This window comes from Lathamus discolor, chromosome 6 (genome assembly GCF_037157495.1).
Source record: "Lathamus discolor isolate bLatDis1 chromosome 6, bLatDis1.hap1, whole genome shotgun sequence".
NCBI classification, from domain to species: Eukaryota; Metazoa; Chordata; class Aves; order Psittaciformes; family Psittacidae; genus Lathamus; species Lathamus discolor.
Window position 1 is genome coordinate 53,611,319 of NC_088889.1, and position 21,797 is coordinate 53,633,115.

At 40.2% G+C, this 21,797-nt stretch overlaps 1 protein-coding gene and 1 long non-coding RNA gene across 6 annotated transcripts in view; one reads left to right on the forward strand and one right to left on the reverse strand.

Annotated features, from left to right (window-relative positions):
- Window positions 1-21,797, reverse strand: part of TRPM5 (transient receptor potential cation channel subfamily M member 5) — a 40,531-nt gene that overhangs the window by 15,517 nt on the left and 3,217 nt on the right. For all 4 annotated transcript variants that reach the window (XR_010613496.1, XM_065682775.1, XM_065682776.1 and 1 more), the window contains exons 4-14: window positions 18,787-18,967; window positions 16,956-17,020; window positions 14,943-15,134; window positions 13,534-13,636; window positions 12,569-12,687; window positions 11,450-11,800; window positions 8,976-9,107; window positions 7,734-7,857; window positions 5,616-5,761; window positions 4,749-4,861; window positions 3,395-3,490 (exon numbers count right to left, since the gene is read on the reverse strand). Coding sequence is in view for 3 of the 4 variants with exons in the window: in XM_065682775.1 (XP_065538847.1) it covers window positions 3,395-3,490; window positions 4,749-4,861; window positions 5,616-5,761; window positions 7,734-7,857; window positions 8,976-9,107; window positions 11,450-11,800; window positions 12,569-12,687; window positions 13,534-13,636; window positions 14,943-15,134; window positions 16,956-17,020; window positions 18,787-18,967 (1,622 nt within the window). In the remaining variant the exon portion in view is untranslated. The remainder of the gene's footprint in view (window positions 1-3,394; window positions 3,491-4,748; window positions 4,862-5,615; window positions 5,762-7,733; window positions 7,858-8,975; window positions 9,108-11,449; window positions 11,801-12,568; window positions 12,688-13,533; window positions 13,637-14,942; window positions 15,135-16,955; window positions 17,021-18,786; window positions 18,968-21,797) is intronic.
- LOC136016108 (uncharacterized) overlaps window positions 8,815-21,797 on the forward strand; it is a 31,179-nt gene continuing 18,196 nt past the window's right edge. For both annotated transcript variants that reach the window (XR_010613497.1, XR_010613498.1), the window contains exons 1-3: window positions 8,815-9,082; window positions 11,792-11,867; window positions 12,391-12,472. This is a non-coding gene — a long non-coding RNA (uncharacterized LOC136016108). The remainder of the gene's footprint in view (window positions 9,083-11,791; window positions 11,868-12,390; window positions 12,473-21,797) is intronic.

Below are 21,797 nucleotides of genomic sequence, written 5' to 3' on the forward strand. Positions count from 1 at the left end.
GTCCTGTCTCTACAGTCCCTAATGAAGAGTCCCTCCCCAGCACCCTTATAAGGCCCCTTCAGATATCGGAAGGCTGCTATGAGGTCTCCACGCAGCCTCTTCTCCTCCAGGCTGAACAGCCCCAACTTTCTCAGCCTGTCTGCATACAGGAGGTGCTCCAGTCCCCTGATCATCCTCGTGGCCCTCCTCTGGACTTGTTCCAACAGTTCAATGTCCTTTTCGTGCTGAGGACACCAGAACTGTACACAATACTCCAAGTGAGGTCTCATAAGAGCAGAGCAGAGGGGCAGGATCACCTCCTTCGACCTGCTGGTCACTCTCCTTTTGATGCAGCCCAGAATACGGTTGGCTTTCTGGGCTGCGAGTGCACACTGCTGGCTCATGTTCAGTTTCTCATCAACCAACACCCCCCAGTCCTCTGCAGGGCTGCTCTGAATCTCTTCTCTGCCAACCTGTAGCTGTGCCTGGGATTGCTCCGACCCAGGTGTCAGACCTTGCACTTGTCATGGTTGAACTTCATAAGGTTGGTATCAGCCCACCTCATAAGCGTGTCAAGGTCCCTCTGGATGGCATTCCCTCCCTCCAGGGTATCAACCAAACCACATAGCTTGGTGTCATCGGCAAACTTGCTGAGTACGAGCTCAATCCCAGCGTCAAAGTCACCAACAAAAATGTTGAACAAGACCGGTCCCAGCACTAATCCCTGAGGGACACCACTCATTACTGGTCTCCAGCCAGACATCGAGCCATTGACCACAACTCTTTGTGTGCGGCCGTCCAGCCAGTTCTTTATCCACCGAGTGGTCCACCCATGAAGTTGATGTCTCTCCAATTTAGAGACAAGGATGTCATGTGGGACAGTGTCAAACGCTTTGCACAAGTCCAGGTAGATGACGTCAACTGCTCTGCCCCTGTCCATCAGTTCCGTAGCCCCATCATAGAAGGCCACCAAACTGGTCAGGCAGGATTTCCCCCTAGTGAAGCCATGCTGGCTTTCACCAAGCACCTTGTTGTTTTTCATGTGCCTTAGTGTGCCTTCCAGGAGAATGCGCTCCAAGATTTTGCCAGGCACAGAGGTGAGACTGACTGGTCTGTAATTCCCCGGGTCTTCCATTTTCCCCTTCTTGAAAATGGGGGTTATATTTCCCTTTTTCCAGTCGTTGGGAACTTCACCTGACTGCCATGATTTTTCAAATATGATGGCCAGTGGCTTTGCAACTTCATTTGCCAGCTCCTTCAGGACCCGCGGATGGATTTCATCAGGTCCCATGGACTTGTGCACATTCAGGTTCTTAAGATGGTCTCAAATCAGATCCTCTCTTACAGTGGGCCTAGGGTCATCATTCTCACAGTCCCTCCACCAGCCTTCCAAGAATTGGGTGGTGTGGTCAGAGCATTTGCCAATGAAGACTGAGGCAAAGAAGTCATTAAGAACCTCAGCTTTCTCCAAATCCAGCATAGCCAGCTCTCCCGATCAATAGCTTCCAGAGAGGGCCCACATTGTCCCTAGTCTGTCTGTTATTCACAATGTACCTATAGAATCCCTTCCTGTTATCTTTCACATCCCTAGCCAAGTTTAATTCTAACTGGGCCACCCTATATAATAAAGAGGAAAAGTAAATGGCCAATGGAGTTTGCAAGTCAGTTAATTATTTTATCTCTAAATATTTCTTGGAGTGCTTGTATGCAGAAATTCTTGTTGTTGCTCTGACTTTAAACAATTTCTTTTCTATAACCCAGTCTCAATCTAACCTTGCAATACTTGCAATTATGCAAGTATTTTGGTAACTGAATGGAAACTTGTATACCTCATTTTGCTGTGTTTTGGAACATGAAGTGCTATCTATCAGCAATGGAAATTATCCTGCGGAGAAAATGCAAGTTCCCTGTATTTGATAGCAATCTGATCTTAGTGAGGTTTTGTTTCCACAGAAATTGCTCTCCTATGTAAGCTAAGGATGTTATTGGATCTTTAATTTTGTGATTCTGACTCTGAGAGGTGTGATCTCTAAGAAAGGATGTGCACACTAGGGTATGTCTTCAGTTTCACCTCACAAAAAATACACAACAACTCTTCACTGGTTTTTCATTTCCCTTGACATTCTTGGTAATTATTAAATACATTTTTTATAAGGAAAAGTTTCTCCTCACAGCCAGTCTTTTCTATGTGTCTGATTCTGTTCTACCTCTCAATTTATGGCATCTTAAGACACATCTCCATGGTAACAGGATAATATCATAAACATAATTGCAGCTTTACTGTTGAAATAGATATTGAAATACATCTGGGAGGGGGACAGCCTCTTTGTTGAAATAAATTGCGAAGATAATAGCAATTGGCATGCACAATGTAATGACCAAACCACACTTCACACAGGATATGGAAGGGCTTTGACATTGCTTACAAATAGCTCCCAAGTAGTAGCTGCTTTTACGCCCATTTTATAGGTTAGGGAGGACAGAGAAGAACTAATGATTTTCTCCAACATACTGGCAGTTTAATGCCAGAGCTAAAAATAGAACTCAGTAACTCTGACTTGATCCAGCACTTCATGTTGTGGATGATACTTCCTCACTACACATTGTTCATGTATTTCTGAAGCTCTCTTTTAAGTTGTTGAAAAACATATGCTTAATACAAGTGGCTATTTAGCCATTAAGAGGACTTTGTGCTAATCAAAAGACTGCCTATCCTGACTTAGGTCCTCCTGGTCTCAGTGTGTGGCACAGGTAGGTGTGATTCATAAGTCCTGAATCGCAGACCTGTGACCAAAAGCAACTGACAAAAATCTTTGTGCCCAGTTACCCATTTGTATAATGGTCCCTCTAATTCGTAAGTTTGTTGTACTTCAGATTCTTTAGGGCCCATCTTTCAAGACACAAACGAAGAGCACTAGTATGGTGGGAAACTGACTTTATACAAAATTTCCAGGTACTGTTGTTTGCAAATACTTCTGTTGATTCCTTTGCAGGAAAGTACGTAGTGATGCATTCAAATAATGTAAGGTTTTGCTGGGAACCTTCTTTCTGTTCAGCTCCGTAATCTGATAGGGGTTTAGTTCCTCAATCCAATGTATATCAGCCATCATGAACTGGAGGGAATCTTGGGAAACATTTTCTGATTCCCCAGGTATTAAGTAGATTCCTCGTTCTGTAGAAATTACCTTCTTGGAACAAGGAAAGTCGTGTCACCAGGAATATTTTCGATGTTGCTTTTAGAGAGCAACAACAGCAGTAATCAAAGGCACAGCACTTTCTGAGTAGTAATGAATTGCTTGGTCCTTCAGCAGTTCTAATTACTCATTAGTCCATTAAGTGTCATTAATCCACGAGAAGTGTCCTGTTCTCTGATTGTTGTCACAAAAGTCATATTAACTAATAGTTTTAAACTTACCTATCTTCTCCCCTGGAAAAAAGCAGTGTCCTCTCTGTATCTAAAGTGTCCAGCTCTCTAAAGGGCTCTGGCTCGTTCTTGGATTGTTTTTCCTCACTGCAAGAAAATAAACTCCTTAGATGATGGTTAGAAATTGGCATTCATACAGAACTGCTAGCATTTACTTAGCTTGGACTTGCTCCACTGAAAAGCTATCAAATAATGCATAATCTTTACCTCTGCAAAATCTCTGTTTATTCGTAAGGAGAAGGCTGAAGTCACTCACAAGACTCAGAGAAGTGATAACTGGCATGCTTCACAAAAACGAAGCAGGACTCTCAGTTTCCGCAAATTACTTGGGATTTAGCAGAAATACACCCCTCAGTCCTAGAGGGCAATACCCCAGTGCTCCATTCCTAGTTACTCTTAGCAGCAATTAGGACAGTAAATGCCAGAAACAGCAGGGAACATGGTGTCAACATTTGCATTTCCAGGGAAAGGAGGCAAAAAACTATCCTCAACAGAGCAAATTTGGAAAGGCTTACCTTGATTATGAAATATAATTTAAACATTCCTGTGAAAACTCTGCCAAAATTTCACATTAAATTACTTGATTTTGTGAGTCTGGGAGCCACTATGACAAGGTGGTCATCTTTAGTGATACTGACAGAAGCAGTCTTAAGTCAGCAGCACCAAACAAGTTTTCCTCTTGCTTTTTTAGTAGTTTAACAGTTAAGGAACATATATTTCAAATCCACATGCTGATTCTGATAATGTATATACGATTCTCACAATATTAGGAGGTTTTCAGCATCTTCACTCTAAAAAAAAGCTGAAAACTATGAATTCCAAAGCTATGCCTGTCAAAGATTAACAAAGAGATCTCATAAGACATTGAATTTGAAAATCTGTATTGATTTCAAGTCAGTTCTGTTGGTTTTGTTAAGCTTGAGTCATGCTTATCAAGGCTTGTGGCTGATAATGCTGCTTCAGGATTGCTGTTTAAATAGGTAAGATTTAAAGTGGGTATCTCCAAATCTAGAAAGAGATGGTGCTATAGCTGGAGAGAGTTTACATATTACTTTGTAGAATCTGGAGCTGACAGAATTCCAACAGGCTTGTCTGTGGATTGTGCAAAATAGAAATGATCTATGTGAAGCCATTTCATTGATCCTTTAAGTATTAGAATAGGCACTAATACAAATCGCTCAACCCAATAGAAAACTGATTAGGTCAATAACGGTGCAGCCCTCCAGTTGACGGTCTGAAGTGATTTTACTGTTTTTATCACTAGGTGAGAAATGTTGAGTCTGGATGGTTTTTATGCCTTATTTTTCATCCCTTCTCTCTTGCATCCAAATAGTTATGTTTGTACCTGAATGCTATTAAGTTTGTGAAGATTAGGAAAGGACAATGGAATCCACAGATTAACTTCAGGATTTGTGTGTTTGTAGACATGTCTCCCCACCATATTTTTGTCAGGAAGGCCTGAAAGTCAACAAAACAAGAGGTGGCTTTAACATAACAAAACACACATGCAGGTGAAGTGCACCTATGTTCTGTGGCTCCTAAGACAGTGGATGCTCTGGATACCTTAAGAGCAGGCAGATCTTTAGAGCAAACAGGTGCACTGTGTTTCCTTCTGCAGATGTTGTTAAGCATGCAGAAAGTTACGAAGAGGATAGTGAAAAGAACAGAAAGTCAAGTGGAATTAAGCAAAATCTGTAGTAATATAAAAGTGCAAGTCAGACACTGGGAGCTAAAAGTACCATCAGTCTTAATTTAGCTTTGTGGAGAGAAGTCGGCTTGTGAGGGCAAAGCTAAACAGTAATTTAACTTTTATCAGTGAGCTCTTCCTTGAATCTGAACAAAGAGTTACCTCTTGGAGCAGCTTCATTATGCCTCAGGCATATTTAAAGTGCTTTCCTGATGCTTCTCTATGAGCAAGGAATAAAAACCACAGGATGGAACAAAGGCTAAACCTTCTCAGTGCACTGGTCTGTGGGCCATTTGGATGAAAGGGAGGGGAAAGGAGGAACTGTGTTGCTTTGTCAAGGATGCAGTATAACATACTCTTCGTATGATGACAGGGAGAGGGAAGAGCCCCCTTTCTGAAGAATATCTCTTCAGGGAATGCATTTCATGGGGTTGTTCAGTTGCTGTTCTACCCTTTTCTGTATCTAACATCATGCTTAAAAGCCCAGGGGATAAAGATGGGGAGAGGAGGGGCTGTAAAACTTACCTGAACACCATCATGTGCAAAGAAAGACTTTGCATCTGCTTCTGTAGCCAGTTGAAGGCAGGTGATTCTGTTCCAGTACTGATTTTTTCTCACCAACAGAGCAAATGCTCTCTCCTCACTGTTGTGGTAGCATTCACTAAACAGTTCTGTCAAATGAAGGAAACATAAACAAGCAGATCTTGTAATTAAAAAAAAAAAAAAAGGCAAGATGTGTGTAGGGTGCAGCATGGTGGCCGCAAAGCCTGGGCACTGCCAGATGTTCTTGCTGCACCAGAGACTTCTGCCAGGCTGAAATAGTTGAAAAGAGCCTGAGACAGATAAGAGGAGGTGGGAGGGAGAGAGGAATGATGCTGGACACAAGAGTAAGTCCCTATGGTTTTATGCTTGTGTGTACAGATGAAATACATTTGCCTTGGTGGAAAAAAATCACTGTAATTTTAAAATTCCCACTATTTGCAGAAAGGTATGGAGTAAATCTACCACCTCTTTTTATCTGCTTCCTTCTCAGCCTGGGGCCTCTATCAGGTTTGGGTTTGGGGGGGTGGGTGTTTTTTTCCCTATTGTTGTTTGAGATGAGAAGAAATTTTTCTTTCACAAGAAATTCTTGGCAGCATGACAGTATTTGTTATAGTCCCTCATCTGTAGCTGCCTCACGTGGAGCTTTAGGCAATATCAAGCAAAACTGTATCCCTTGGGTGATCCTCTTACACTTTGAAGGATGAGTTGCCACGTTGCCCTCAGTCTCCTGAACAGACTAAACAAAAAGAACAGCTCATCTTTGGCTAGTAGCCAAAAAATCCTTGGGTTTAAGACATAGCTATCTGACATAAAACAATACTGGACTTGGTAGAATATTGTGGTATAGTTGTTTCCAGAGAAGGTGGTCTTGGAGCTCAGAAATGAAGATAAACAGTCCAGAAAGTCAAGGTTTCCTCATTAGATAAGATCTGACTTCTTGTGTTGGTTTCATTCTGCTGATTCACTTGTCTCAGTACTTTACCTAGGATAGCTTGTACCTTGTTGGCCTCACCTACACACTGTGAGGGCTGGGGAAAGGATCAAGTTCATGTAAAATAAGCTGATATACAGACTTCTGTTGCAGCTGATGTGGTATTTATAATTTTAAAAGAATGCTCATTTTATGTAGTATCGACCTGTCATACAGGCAGGAAATTAAATGAGCATCTGATCTAATACTTACCAAAGCCAAGGAGCAGACTTCTGTGTATTGGATTAGGCCGTGTAATCCTATGACTAAATGACTTGAGCCTTGTGATTATATGAGAATCTGCCTTTTATTTTTTGTAAATAATAAAGGCCCTCTGAGAAGAGGAGAAAATGTGATCTGTGTATAAATAATGTAGCAATATCTACATTAGCCTTCAGCTGCTTGATGTACTAGCTCTAAGGGGAAAGAAAGCCTCTGTGCTTCCATGTGTGGCGTACTTTAAAACCCTCTGTTCACAGCAGTGCTACCTTCAGGTAAGGATTGGATTGCAATCAGACCAGCAGAGAAGCTTGTGTGCAGACATCTGTTATAAAACCAGATAAAGGTGAGAGGGCTTGACATTCAGACATCTGCAATTCCTGAATGCTTACTTTTGTAGGGAGGGGAGGTTTGCCTGCTGAGAAACCAGTCTGAGCCTCGCTGGAGTTTTGCTGTGCAGTTAGACCTCTTCTCGATGAAGTAATGTTGAATTATTTTTAGCAACAAAGACAGACCTTAAAATTTGTTGCTCTAGTGGCCCTTAGAGAGCAAGCTTGATATTGCAGGAAAACCAGGCTGCTGTGAGGCTGGAAGCGTTTTGGTTATTGTCTTGCCCATCGCTGTAATGCGTCTTGTAAATTCAGACACTTAAAACCAACATGCGGCAGAAGAGTAATTTCTTCCATGCATCCCAGGAACCAGTCTTGGATTGCTGATTTTCGTAAAATGATTGTTTTTTAAGTCCTACTTATATGGTATTTGAATGTTTGGGACTGCCTGTGCTACAAGGCTCTTAAATTTTTCATGACAGTTGACCTTTTACAACTGAGAGTATCTTTTTCATTTGCTTGCCTTTCAATGGTAGTTACTTCTTAAATTTTAGATGCAGTTACAAAGGGGCCGTTACTTACCAACAGCGAGCTGCTCATACTTGGCCTCTTTCATTACACGTTCTACTTCGGTCTCTGTCTCCAGACGGGACATCTCTTTAAGGATCTTGCAGGCTGCCAAAGCTGAAGCTACACCTTCCTGACCCTGTAGAATTGAAAAGGGTACTGCTGTTACCATCCACGGGAGGGCATTTCTGAATTGGGAAGAGGAAAACTTCTCTAAGGAACACACCTAATAACAACAACAAAAAAATCATGCATGTCTCCCTTCGAAGAATCTTCCCTCAAATACAGACTTGAAAGTCCAAAATGCTGATCAAAACAACAGTTTCAGTGTATTTTAGAATTGTAAACCATGTATTGGTAGTTCTTGTGCCCATAAAGCTGGAGACTTCAGGGGTTAATTGATCTTGGAAGAGTCTGATTTGGGCATACTTCTTTCAGTTCAAAGACTGAAAGGAGAAGAATGCATTGTGGAAATAGAGCAAAACAGTCTCACAGCTACCTTGCTGAGAAGCTCCATAAGGATATATGGGAAAGGCTGGCAGTGGCACACAGCAGAAAAATGTGACTTCTGGTAACAGAGCTCCACAAGTACAAAGCCCTGCAAGGTGCAGATGTGTCTATGTGCACACACACTCACTGGCTGAAGAGCTGTATGTAGTTTGTCCTTCCCCATGACCTCCTGCCCTGTGCCAGCTGCAGCTGTCTGGAAGCTCAGGGACGGAGTCTGATAACTGTGTTTGACTCTGGGGATGCAATCCAGATGCATGAGACAGGGCCTTGGTTGTGAAGGATTGTAAAACAGGAGCCAATTATGCCAGCCTGAAGCTCAGCCTTTGAGAGTGTGATGCTGTTGTTCCCTGTGCGTACAGCACGTAAGCTAAAGATGCTTGATTGAGCTGTCTTCCCTCTGGATCACAAGGACCCAAACAATTGACCTATTGTAGAAGGAACAAAACCTGAGACTGAAAGTGGTGAGTCATCTGCTGCAAGGAAGACGAGGGTCAGCTCTGCAGCTGAAGTAAATTAGCAGTGTTTCAGGCTGTGCTTATTTACACCTGCTGTTGCTTTGCCTTCTTTGTCAGACCCTCCGGCCTCTGCTGAACCACATGGAGATGAAAAGCCCTATAAATGCCACATAATTTCATAGTTTAGAAACAAACCTGTCTGTTGTGTGAGCTGTAAGGCTGAGCAGAAAACTTCTCATATACTTGAAATATACCGACATTTCACCTGAAGCAGCTACAGCTCAAAGCTTACCATAGCCCAGAAATAGTTTGCCATCTTGTGCCGGTTTTGAAGTACTGCCCAGACAAACAAATCTCTCCAAGGATTTTCAGTCTTCTGGTTCATATCCAAGTGCTCAGGTAATGGCTTTGTATTCATTTTATCCTGAAATATGGTTTATAGAAGTTAAAACCTGCTTTGCAGTCTTATTCCATGCAAATGACATGATCTAAGCTGCTCTTAGCCTTGCCAGCTACTCCATATTCTTTTGATTTTTCTTTTCTGTAGGACTGAGAGGTAATTAGTTCATTCTGTATTGAATCAAAGGACCCTTGTGTCCCCAATATAACTCAATATGTGTGAGAACATTCTAGATGAAACCACAACCCTATTGAAGTTGATGGTAAAGCTCTAGTTGACTTTATTAAGGCCAGGGTTTCACTGCTGGTGTGTAATATCATACAAAACAAACCTGCGATTAACCAATCTGAGACTGCCTTCAGGTCTGTTGGATTCTGCTCAGCTGCCACAGAGGACATGGTTTCAGAGAAAAGGGAACAAAAGGCATTTTATTTCAACAGAAATAAACCTCGGCAAGGTCCTATACAGGACAAGAATAGCGTACGTCAATACCCTCTTTTTAGTCCTTCCTTTGAGAAGCCTCTCCCTCATGTGGGGAGTACTTTAAGTAGAGCACTGCTTATTCCTTTAGCATTTGATGAAAAAACTCTCCAGAGGAAGTGTGGCAGCTGAGGTCAAGTTCCGAGATTTAAGTGTATTTAAAACCTGCCTTTACATCCATTGTGTAAATTAGAAGCAGCTGAAGTAGATTTTTTTTTTTTACGAAAAGTTTTTGTGAGGATATATTTCTTCATTGCTTAAATTTTAACAGAATCACATAGTTTATTTTAATGGCATTTTTGGGGGGTGTTGGTGGCTTGGTTTGGGTTTTGTTTGTTGGTGGCTTTTGTTGGTTTTTGTTTTTGTTGGGTTTTTTGTTTGTTTTGTTGGATTTTTTTGGTTTTCTGTTTTTTGATTTTTTAGAAACCTTCAGTTTGTAGTGAGCTGTTTAATCAAATAAATTGTATTGAAATCCTTGCAGGAGTCAAAGATATCCCAAAAGTCACATGAGTCTTTGTAACCACTAGTTCCTTTCTGCTGTCAGTGGTAACAGGATTGAGCCACTAGTGGCAACCATTGAAAGAAGCTTTAAAACTAAAACAGCTAGTAGGCAGGGTGATCTAGTATCTGAATTGGGCCTTATTTATAGCACTTGGATTTAGCTCACTTATTGCCCAAGTCACACAGGTCAGTGAGATTTTGGGAGCAACATTTATTCCTGTAAAATTTGTGAGTCTGCTTAATGACTTCAAAGGTATTGCTCCAAATCCTGAACAAAGAAATCCTGACTAGATTCAAAGTTAGCTTTTGTCATTAATTTAGCTAGGCTTTATCAAAGCAAAAGTGAGTGAAGCTCTTGAGTAAGAATTTTTTTAACTTATTTTTTAATTTAACCAGTTTTAAGATTAAACTGGAACTCAGCAAATACCCAAGGGTTTAATTGTTCAGTTTGTTTAGAACTCTGGTCTTAATGGGATTTCTCTACATGTTTCTGCTTTTAAATCATTTGCCTGAACTGATTTCCAATGATCTTGCAAAAACTTTGGTGCTTAACAGTTTCAATGTTAAGTACACTGTCAAAATGCAAAAACGGTAAGACTGCTGCACAGTTGTGGACAGTGCACCATCCCTTTCTACAGTGGTATCCACCACATGTTATCCTTGTCATACATTGGCCAGGGTGCTAATCAGAGTGCTTGCCAGGGCCACTTCACACAATTGTTCTTATTTTTGGCTACGTGTTATGTTACTCAATAACGAAGCCATAATAATCTAAAGGCAAATATCATGTACTGCATAGTCTATTGCTTCTTGTCTTTTTCCTAGAAAATGCTGTCTTTCAAATACGTCTGCTTGAGGTTCTGTATGAGAAATGCAGACTGCTATTTTTGTCCAATTACTTCTTAGTAAATGTAACTGTCTTTTTGTATTCCCCATATATCTTTCATTGAAACTGTTCTTATGTACATGGGGCTTGTAAGATCAACAAAATTCTCCACACACAAGGTGTTAGAATGATGAACAGTCTGTGGAAGCTGCACTAGAAGAGTGTGAGATACAGGTGCCTCTGCAGATGCTGAAACAGAGGCTGTATCCCAGCACTAGTTCAAGGTACAGAAAAACCTTGCATAAAACCCCACTTGCAAAGGGGAAGAAAGAGGAATCACAACCTTATAGATTACTTTCTTTTCCTTTTAAATTTTGAAAAGAAAAAGATCATACCATTTTAGCTGTAATAATAACGAGATGAAAAAGGAATGAGAAACTGAAGCGCCTGCTTGTCTCATCTTCCCTTTCCTTCTCTACCCACAAAGGCCTGACCTAGCTAAAACTTTGCAAGTTCTAATTGCAGGGGATCAGGCCTATGAGAGAAAGTTGTAACTTACTGATTTCTTCTTGCCTCCATATCTGGGGTCTTGATAGAAACCTTTGCATGCATCATGGAGAAAATCCTTGAGAACTCTAGAGACCTCATTGAGAGTGAAGAGTGGGCAGTTATCCTTCTGCTCCTTATGATGTTGGCCAGTGAGGCCTGTCAAGGTCAGCTTGCTTTCTTCATGTTTCTTCAGGAGAAGTTCATAGAGGAGACATTTCTGAGAAACGGAACAGTAGAGCCTCTGCAGACGACTATATGTCAGGAATTCGGATATGTTAGCCCCATTGTCAATAAATAATTTTACAAATTCTGGTTTGTCATTGACCAGAGCATCCATCATTACTTCTTCCAGGTCACAGGACTAGATTGAGGAAGAGGAAAAAATAAAAAAGGTTGTTTTGGATAATTACGCATGGATGAGGAGGGAGGTAAGATTCAACATGAGGACATGTACATGTTGTCTTCCCCGAGGTCAGCAGTGGATAGAAGAAGAGAGGTAAAAATCTCTTCATTTCTCTGTGACAAAATGTCTGCGTAAGCATTAATGTTAAAACTTGAACACAAACAGCATGCTGTGAGAGCTGTGGTGATCTTAGGTGTGAGAGCTGTGGTGATCTTAGGTGTGAGAGCTGTGGTGATCTTAGGTGTGAGAGCTGTGGTGGTCTTAGGTGTGAGAGCTGTGGTGGTCTTAGGTGTGAAAGCTGTGGTGGTTTTAGGTGTGGGAGCTGTGGTGATCTTAGGTGTTAACTGCTCTGGGTATTTACACAGCAGCTGGAAACAGTGATGTTCTTCCTACCACCTTCTAACAGTAATATCTGCATGTTGCTTTTACTTTGCAAGCTCAGGCTTGTTTGATTTAAGCATTTGTACGGAAGAGGGGGGAGGGAGATTCTTGCCCCCAAAGTATTCAAGAAAGGGACCATGTCCACTGAATTATTTCTCTGTTTTTAGCCATTTTCATATAAAGGACCAGAAAGACAAACAGCCTAAGAAAGCATATTACCACTGCTGAATCTTTCCATGGAGAATGCAGGTAGTGTTAAAACCTGAAGCTTTCTATCAGGATGTTTGTGTCCTGTACACATTGGATCATACACTGTTTGTCCTCTAAGAAAATAAAATCTGGTACCTTCCACTCTACATCACCACTGAATATTTCACTTTTAGCAATGTCCACTCTATTCCAGGCCACTGCCAGCTTCAATTCATCCAGGTACTCCTGAGGCTCCTGACTGTGACTTTTACAGGCTGGCAAAAACAGAAAATGCAAATAAGCTCAGTACTTTACAGCTGTTCTGTTTAATTTAATATAGCATTGTTAATTTGATTAGCAATACAAGCTCTCCTTCAGCTATGGTTGCCTAAACAGGAACTCTTCACAGCACTCCCCCCAGCTTAAGAAATATTAACATTAAAAATATTAATTTTTGCTAGATTAGTTCTCTATTAAAACACTAAATGTTTTTAGGATTTTAAGAGCGATCCAGGCCTGCAGAACCTGCAGAAAGTGTGGGAACAGGACTGGCTATTGGTTTTGTCTTGTTTCAATTAGCACATTTGGAATAGAATGTCACCATTGGTTCCTCCCTCTCCCCCACTTAAATTTAGGGGAAATGGATTGTTTCTGGAACTAAGGTCACTAAGGTATATTTGCATTTATTATTTTTTTTGGAGGAGGGTGGGGTGGGGTAGGGGAGGTTGTAGGTTTTGGGGTTTTTTTTTGAGGGGGAGGTTGGGGAGGGGTTTTGATGGGGTTTTGGTGGGCTTTTTCTTTGTGGGGGGTGTTTCAGTGGTTCATCTTTTCCAGAACCTCTACTACTAAGAGATGCAAGTAGTGAAATAAAGGAGCAGTTAAAATAGTGCTATACAATAGCATAAGATTAAAATGTGAGCACTGTTTTAAAGCAAGCTTACAAAGAGCTATGGTAACCACTATGTAACCATCCCAATTAATCTGTCAATAAGCAAACAGAAGAACTCTGCATCAGAAGTTAATTCTGATACGACAGCCAACTGAACTTGCTCCAGACATGAAAAACATTTATGGTATAGAAAAAGACAAGTATTACACTCTGCTGTACCTATTTTTCTTACCTTTTACTAAAGCTTTTAAAATGACTGTGTCTAGTTCTTCTGAACCATCTTGCTCAAAGTTGTGCAAAGTTAAAAGATGTTGGTATGAAATAATGTTCTGAATCTATTGGGAGATGAAAAAAATACTTTTATGCGTTGTCCTACTGCTGTATATTAATGCCTAAAAGCCCATACAGTATTTCACAAAAACTTAGATTCTAATTGTAATGCTGAGGTTTGGCAAGAAGACAAGCATTATTAGTTTCCCATTTATAAATAATTCCCGGGGCAAGGAGGAAATTATTGACTTTTCCAAGATCACCTAGCAGGATAGGAGGAACCAAACTTGGATATACTGAGAACCAGAGCAGTTCCTTAATTAAAAGATCCTTCCTTAACTCACATTCTTATTTGACTCATAGTCATCCTGTGGCCAGCCTACCACTACTTTTTTTTTTACCTTTTCCTGCTTTGACATTTAAGTTTTGCTTTCAGAGTTGTTTATTTAAAAGCATAGTCTCCAAATCTTCTTTGAGTAAAAGTCATCAAATATTGATATATAGAGTACTCTTCTGCTTCTCTATTTATTGAGTTTTCTTTCTCGCAGTGCAGCTGCACTGAGACTTTGTGAGTATCTGGCAATATTGCTTCTAGATGCCCTTCCATTCTCTTCTGTTAGTGATTTGGGAAAGTGCTCCCTAATGGAATTAATATGTACAGCTTCTAGAGTTCAGGTTTATGGCAGGCATTGCAAAGAATAAGTAGTGGATCAGGTGAAGTGGACTTGGTTTATCTCAGAGACACAGAGAGCTCTATAATTTTCACATACAGACAATCTCAGTGGTGGTAGTGTTGGGCTTTATTGTTTCCTAAACACTTGCTGGTTCAAGTCTAGCAAGTGTGCCTCAAGACAGAGTTAAGAAAAATCTGTGAATCTGGGTGTTCTTTCTATTTTTTAAGAACATGCATAACTGCCAATAGATGGAATAATTTCTAAATACACTTCATTCTTTTTAATCTATTAGTGCTTATCTACAATTAAGTTTCCATTTAACAGCTGTAAATCATGAATTGGGTCTCTTCTGTTACAGCTGCACAAGCTCCACAGCTGTGGAGTATAAATAATGCTTCATTTCCTCCAGGACTGTGGGGTTCCTTGGTGCTAGCTATGACTTGAGGAAACAACTAAGGAAGGACAGAGCCCTAAGTTTTCAGCTGAATCATTAGGACAAAGTAGTTTGTACAATCAACTGAGCACTTGCTTTTAATGTTAGAGAGGTATTCTGTGACACTAGTGTCAAAGCACTGGAGTCCTCCAAACTTCTGGGCAGCTAATTGTCAAACCTGTGCTGAATGGACTAGTGAACCTAGAAATGGTTGGAGAGAACTTGTGAAAATGATGCACATAATTATCAAATGTATGAGCTCACTGTTGCTGTCCATTGGAGGATGTCCTTCCACAGGAAGCTTTTTGAAGGGAATTTCTCCTTAAATTGCTTTTCAACAGCTTTTGGCATGACAAGCTGCGTGTCATTCATGAATGCAGCTAAGATGTCAGCTGTACCTCCAGATCCAGCTAAGATAAGCCAGGGAGCAGAATTTTCCAGACTGCTGCACATTCTCTGTAGTTTAAAAAGTACATTTTTAGAATTCATATATGGAAAGAAAATGTTATTAAAAATAAGGATTTCTTGCACACTAAGAATAAATGCATACCTAAACCAAGTTCACTATGGCATCACTCCAGACTCCCGTAAGCTTTCAGGAGTTTTCTGACCCTGTAGCAGGTCGTCCATGGCTATACTGCTTTTGTGACACATCTGCTGAGTAGCTAAACAACCTGATTTGGACAAATACTACATAAAACTTCCTTATCCCTGACTTCTTCCCTTCCTCCCTCTCCCCTACAGTTTGTGTTTCAGCATAGTCAAGTACAAGAAGAGCACTATACAGAAATTCTCCAGAAGGCTCTTCTGACTGCTTAACCTTGTTATACATTCTAGAAATTGGGAATTTGCCTGTGTGAATACAACACTGGGCCACAGGAAAAAAAGCACAGAAGCACAGCAGCTACAAGAGTTAGAGGCTGATAACTCTATCCCTTGTGCAATTAGAATGAGTCAGGCAGGTTGCAGAGAGGGAAGCAGAGGCCATGGTATCATAATTGCTACAATGAATATTGCTGCCAATTTCATAACTCTGGAGTATTTTTTACTCCAGAATTATGCAAGAAGCTAATGAGAGTTGAAGAATCTAATTATTGACTTTCTTGTTGTATAGGGTTTCTTTTTCTAGTGTTTTGTTTTTAACAACTGTTGTAGTCCTTGATGTGTATTATCCAATTTCTATTTAAGAAATTGATATCCTAAAAAAGTGCAATCGGCTATCTATTCCCAGCATGTGTAAATTTTGGGCAGCTCCAGCCAGTCACCTTTGGTTTCCAAGTCACTTTCACTGTTCTTCACAACTTGGAAAAGAAGATACAGAAAACACTGCTGTATTTAGCTTCTTAGAAGAAAAGCTCAAGAGGTAACATAATCCTGATGTAAACAGTGAGATTCCTAATACCAGTGTATGTTTTAGTCAAGTTGGCAAAGATCTGACAAGATAGAGGACTGGAAACTGAAACTAGGAAACATCAGCAGAAATCAGCCATTCTGAAAGAGGTTACCAGCTTGCGTGGCAGAGTCTCATCATTTGGAAAGTTTAAATTATGGTTAAATGTCTCTCTGAAAGTACTGTATTCCTCTTCATGTGAGAGTATCATCTAAAAAAAGCCATATGGACATACAAGCTGCTACAAAGTAGTAAAATAAAATACCAGTAAGAATGAAATAGAAATTGAAGAGTATTTCCTAGTTAATAGGTTCCTTTTGTTGTAGAACTACTCGGGGAAAAAAAAATCAGAACTGATCCTTCACTGGAGAAGGTATGGAATTGTTAACAGGTATCACTTGAGTCTTCTATCCTGCAATGTACTTTTGTTCAGTGGAACTAGGACACTCTAGTTTTAAATGGCATATCTGGCAAATGTGGTCTTGTACTTTGTCTGTGCTCTGTGACAGTGGTCTCACTGTTGCTGGACAGCAGTGACTGATTAATCTTTTTTTTTGTAGGTGATCTTGAGTAATAGCACAGTGTTTCTCTCTCACTAAATCTGGAGATGGCTTCTGTGGGTTTGTTTTGGTTTTGGATTTCTTATTTTTACTGTAAAAGCTGGCAATAGAAGCTTTAATGGTCAGCTGGTGCCTATTTGAAAAGAAGTGTTTCTCCCAAACAAATGCTGGCAAATTTAATAGTAACAGAACTCAGTTCTCAATGGTGTATAGATTTGAATTTTGACTTTATGGAAAGTGCCAGTACATGTGTTTGTCATCCAGCAAAATTTCCTATTAATTAGCACAAATTTATTTATTTTTCTAAACTTACAAACAGCTACTTACCTCAAGTGTGCCTGGTCCTCCATTTACCAGTAAGCAAAGCACAGGAATCTCAATACTACCTGTTCCTGTAAAAGAGATGGTTTAATTTTTAAAAGGTTAACAACCTTCACAAATCTATTGTGGTTTTGCTGACCCTTTGAAAGTATTTCCCTTTAATGTGCTGTTCTGGTACCTACCAGAACATGAGCCTACAGAAGGCAGGCAACTGCAGAAGCAAGTAGTAAAGGAAGAAAATAAATAACACTGCGACTTAGCAGATCAAGTCCTAGTCTAAGATTCAGGACAAAGGCACCTTCTTTGCCTTGGATGTCTCACATGACTCCTGGCAAGCAGTCCATTCGGTTCTCAACTCAGTACACTTCAGCTGCAAAATAGAGATACTGGCACTTCTGTGTGTCATAGCACTGTTGACTTCTTTATTTACCGCAAGGTGATCAGTAGTGGAATAATGGAGCTGCATTAGGGTGCAAGATAAGATTACGTCTTCAGAAAGGCAGCCACCATTATTAAGATATATTTAGAAGTAAAAAGCTGTCAGTTTGTCTCAGATGTAATGCATGTGCCTTGCATGTGCAGCAAGGTGTAGTGAAATCTGGGAGAAAAGCCTGATAAAACGAGGATTTAAGAAATTGAAGAGGCTGACTATGTGGACCAGCTAGGGTGAGATGAGTCAGATACAGAGTACGTGTTTCCTATCAACTCTTATTACTCTGCTTAAACAGTTTATAATTTCATTCAGCGCAGTCTAATGTGGTGATTATAAATAACAATCTTATACATTTAAAAGAAATGCCAGTGTCCCTGCTTAGCCACACACAGGGACCCACTTATTTCTAGATGGTTTATACTGTAAATGCTGAACTCTGTAACCCAAAGGTGACTATAGATTGGCCTAAAAGAGCTCAGTCAAAATGGCAGCATTATGAGATGAATGCTGCTTTCTGTTGGAAGATAAAAGGCATTTGGTTCAAACAACTTTTTGATGTTTCCCTTTGTAGGTCCCTTTGTAGAGCAGTGTACAGATTGCCGCTTACTATTTGTATCTGTTGTGGGATGACTACAGAGATAAGGTAGAACTGAGCTATAGCCAGGACATTATTGGCAAGTAAATTAATTGTTTTAGTGAATGGCAGTGCCATTTCTCAATAAGGTGATGCTCCAGTTTGAAGAGTGACCTCTATGACTATAGGTTTCTCCAGATGTTTATGGCTTGAGATAGTCTTCATTTACTGTAAAGTTAGATAAAATTTAGCTGGAGGAGGGGTAGGGGGTGTGGATTCTGACTTTATGGTGGGAAGGTGGGAAGTCCTTAATTGTAAAGAATATTCAGCATATCAAATATTTCCTCTGAATAACTTCTCGGTATTCTTTGAAATAGGGAAATTCTACTTGATCTTATTAAAGTGTTTTACTTCAGCAAAGACACATAGCTTTGCTGAGCTTGAATATAAATGAGCTTAAATCAATGAGTTTTGTGTATATAAGATACCACTGAATTTAGTATGTTCCAGTGGAATATTTGTCAAATGAATCAGCATTTTCTGACAGAAAATTGTTCCACTGAGACTTGTTCAGTCAGATTTGGTTTGCAAGCACAATGAGGCTACTTTCTAATTCTCAGGATTTTTGGTTGAAAGAGCAGCTTTCTCAACTTCAGGAGTCACTTTAGTTCTGCCTCTTACATAATGACAAATGTGTTTACTTGATCTTATCTATGTAGATGATTGTCCAATTTCAGAATTGATTTTGCCTTTGTTAAGGCTGAGGCCCACAAGTATAACTGTAACATCAGTATTATTCAAGTTAGCATGACTATATAGAGTCTACTTACCACCATACCCAGTACGCTGCTCTGAAATATGCTTTTCCAAGGTGAGACGTAGTTTAGTAGTTGCATCTGGCTCATCTGGCATTATGTGATCCACCAAAATAAAATGGGAATGGTTGTGGTCCAGGGAATACAATGGGCCTTGGATATTATCATCTGATTGGTAGCATACAAGACTTTCATTCTAGAGAGAGGAGGAGAGATGTTGGTGTTCCCTGCAAAATACAGTCCATAGTTTTATGTGCTTTATCTCCATTTTTGTGTTGTGTGTGTCATGAGACAGCACACCATCTTTGAGACACTTGACTCTTGAAAAGGGTAGAAAAGGAGAATGTGTTCCTTCTGAAAGGTGACAGAACTGAAAGCTAAATTCCCTGAAGCTTGCCTTTTGGGCTCTGTAAAATACAGCCATTGGTCATCATCTCTGGAACACAGGCATTCATCCCGAGGTTTTGGAAATGTTTGTGGGACAAATGGAAAGGGGCATGAGACCCAACAACTGTGGATGAAGCTGTAATGTGTCTGAGGGCTAAAGTCTCAGCTGGTATAAACAGGGCAGACCTACTCATTTCAGTAGCCCAGTAGGTAAGTTAGCCTGCTGTATGATCATATGAATTTAAATGCAGCTTTATTTAACTGACAGGGTTACATGAGATCTAACAGTTACACTTTGGAAATAGCATCCCAAAAAAGTGAGTGACAGGAAGACATTAGGAAAGTGCAATCTTACTATTTTTTTTATTTTGGGTGAGGGGTGTTACATCTTGAAATCATTTATTCACTAATTTTTGCATAACATCACTGGGTAAAACAGAACCTCTGTTGAAATCTTCTAAGGATTATGCTACATATGATCTTAGAATTGTGCTACACACACCATTTTCAAGCTCCTCTTACTTCCATGATAAATCTTTCTGTCCCACTGTGCATGTTCACTTTGATACACCATTCCTAACAGCAAGCCAGGCTGTAAATGCCTTGTTGTTATTCTTTTTCATCTTCATAATTACTGTCCTGTTGCAAGTAAGCCAAATTAAAGGAATCGTTTAAAATCTGCATTTCCTTCTATAATGCTTCTTTTCTGACTCCTGCAGCCTTTGGGTTATACAGGTTCTTCTCCACAGCCAAGGCTAAGGCTGATGTTGGAGAGGAAATAAACGTATCACCAGGAGCTCATAGCAGCACTAATAATGCACAAAAACTTAAAGTAATCCAGCAGGACAAGTTCCTTCATGCTGTGGGTAGAAGAGTTGAACACGTTGCATAGCATGCCCCTAAGTGGCTTTCTGAAATGAAGCTGCTAAGTGCTGCTGGAGAAGCGAAGTATCCTTCAAAGCAACATGAAAAAGGCTATAATCAGGCATGTTCTTTATGGCTTCTTTCCTTGTCAGCAGCTCTGGGAAAAGTGGTGCCATCAGAAGCTGTCCCAGGAAAGAAGCAGTAAATTTCATGTCCTTTACAAACAGCAAGTGCCACAGATTTCTTTTACCTTCTCTGTTTCTCATTTGCTGGGGAAAGCTTCTTGACTATTAATTTGTCTTCAAGTTTTGTTTTGACAAAGGGTGTGCATATATGTTGCTGCCTTGTAAAATTAAACCTACTTGACAAAGATCTGGCCTTCGATTAGGACCTGGAGGTATAACAGCTGTTTAACAAAGGCCCTCAGGGATTTTCATGTTTATTCTCTAGAAACATGGAAGTGATCTTTCAATAATGTTTAAAGTATACCATTAACACAGAAGAGATGTGAAGGATATGCTGACTTCAGGGCTTGTTCTTCTCCTTGGTAGATTGGATTGTTAGCTCTATTTTATAAAACAAGCTGCTTGTGTTAGTGCCACCTATGAAGACAACTGGGTTTAGATCAACATCCCTGTCTATAGTTCCATTGTCTTAAAGTTACTGTCTAAAATCAGAATTTCTTTGGGTGGAAGCAGTGCCAGAAGTCACAATGTCAGAAACACTACATGAAATATTCCTTGACAAAGAAATTGGCCTTTAGATAAAGGGGTGAAAATGCAATATAAAGATTGGTGCACTTGCTTTGTAGCTGCTGATTGGGAAAGATCCAGGTACATTTTGACCACTTAGCCTGGGAAGCAGGTGAAATAGTTTGCATTTGCCAGAGGAACTGAACAAAATTCATGACTGCAATGAACCAAACCCTTTCATCTGTGGTCCTTCTGGACTAGTTCAGCCTCACAAATAGGTTAAAGTCTTCCAGCTACAGAGTCCCACCAGCTAAAGCACAGAAGCTGTCCTCGGCGAAAAGAATGGAGAAAGGGGAAACCCAGTGACTATTAATAAATTGCTGATAGGATCTCACAGTCTCCCAGCTGCTGCCTAGTACATACTAGCCTGTCTGAGAGAAGAACCAGCTGCAAGTTTAAAGGGCTGTGTGTGCCATTTGTTTCTTAGCTTCTGCAAGGAAGTAAAACAGCACAGAGGAACCGTCATTCATTGTCATTACACACCTACTTCATTGTTATAATATTCTGCTTAGGACAGACTGTATAAGCAGTGACAAGAAGGTCATGCCATAATTTTGTTTTCTCCACCTCCAGGTCAATTCAGCATCAACTTGTCTTGACATTTTCAGCAAATGTGTTGTTGGGTGAGGTTTTTCATTTGTGAGTTTGTTCTTGGCTTTTTTGTCACCCTGAACTTAGATTGCTTTCACCTGAATTGTGAAGTCCCTAGAGTTCCCAATAATTAGATGAAATCCTCCATGGCTAGCATTTCTGGCCTGGTGTGTTGAACAAGATTTTGCATATTAGACACCAGTTCAATGACTAGTTAAGAAAATTTGGTCTTGTAATATTTATGGCTTGTATTCCGTAGCAGAAAATATACTTTTTACAGTATTTATGAAGCTTGGAGTAAGTGCTTTTGTGGTAAGTGGACAAGGGAAAAAATATTAAAGGTGCCTTATGATGCATGATTTTTTCCTGTCGTTAATCCTTGCTCTGGTTGCTGAGCTTTTATGTAATGCTGTCACCTACTGGATACTTGCA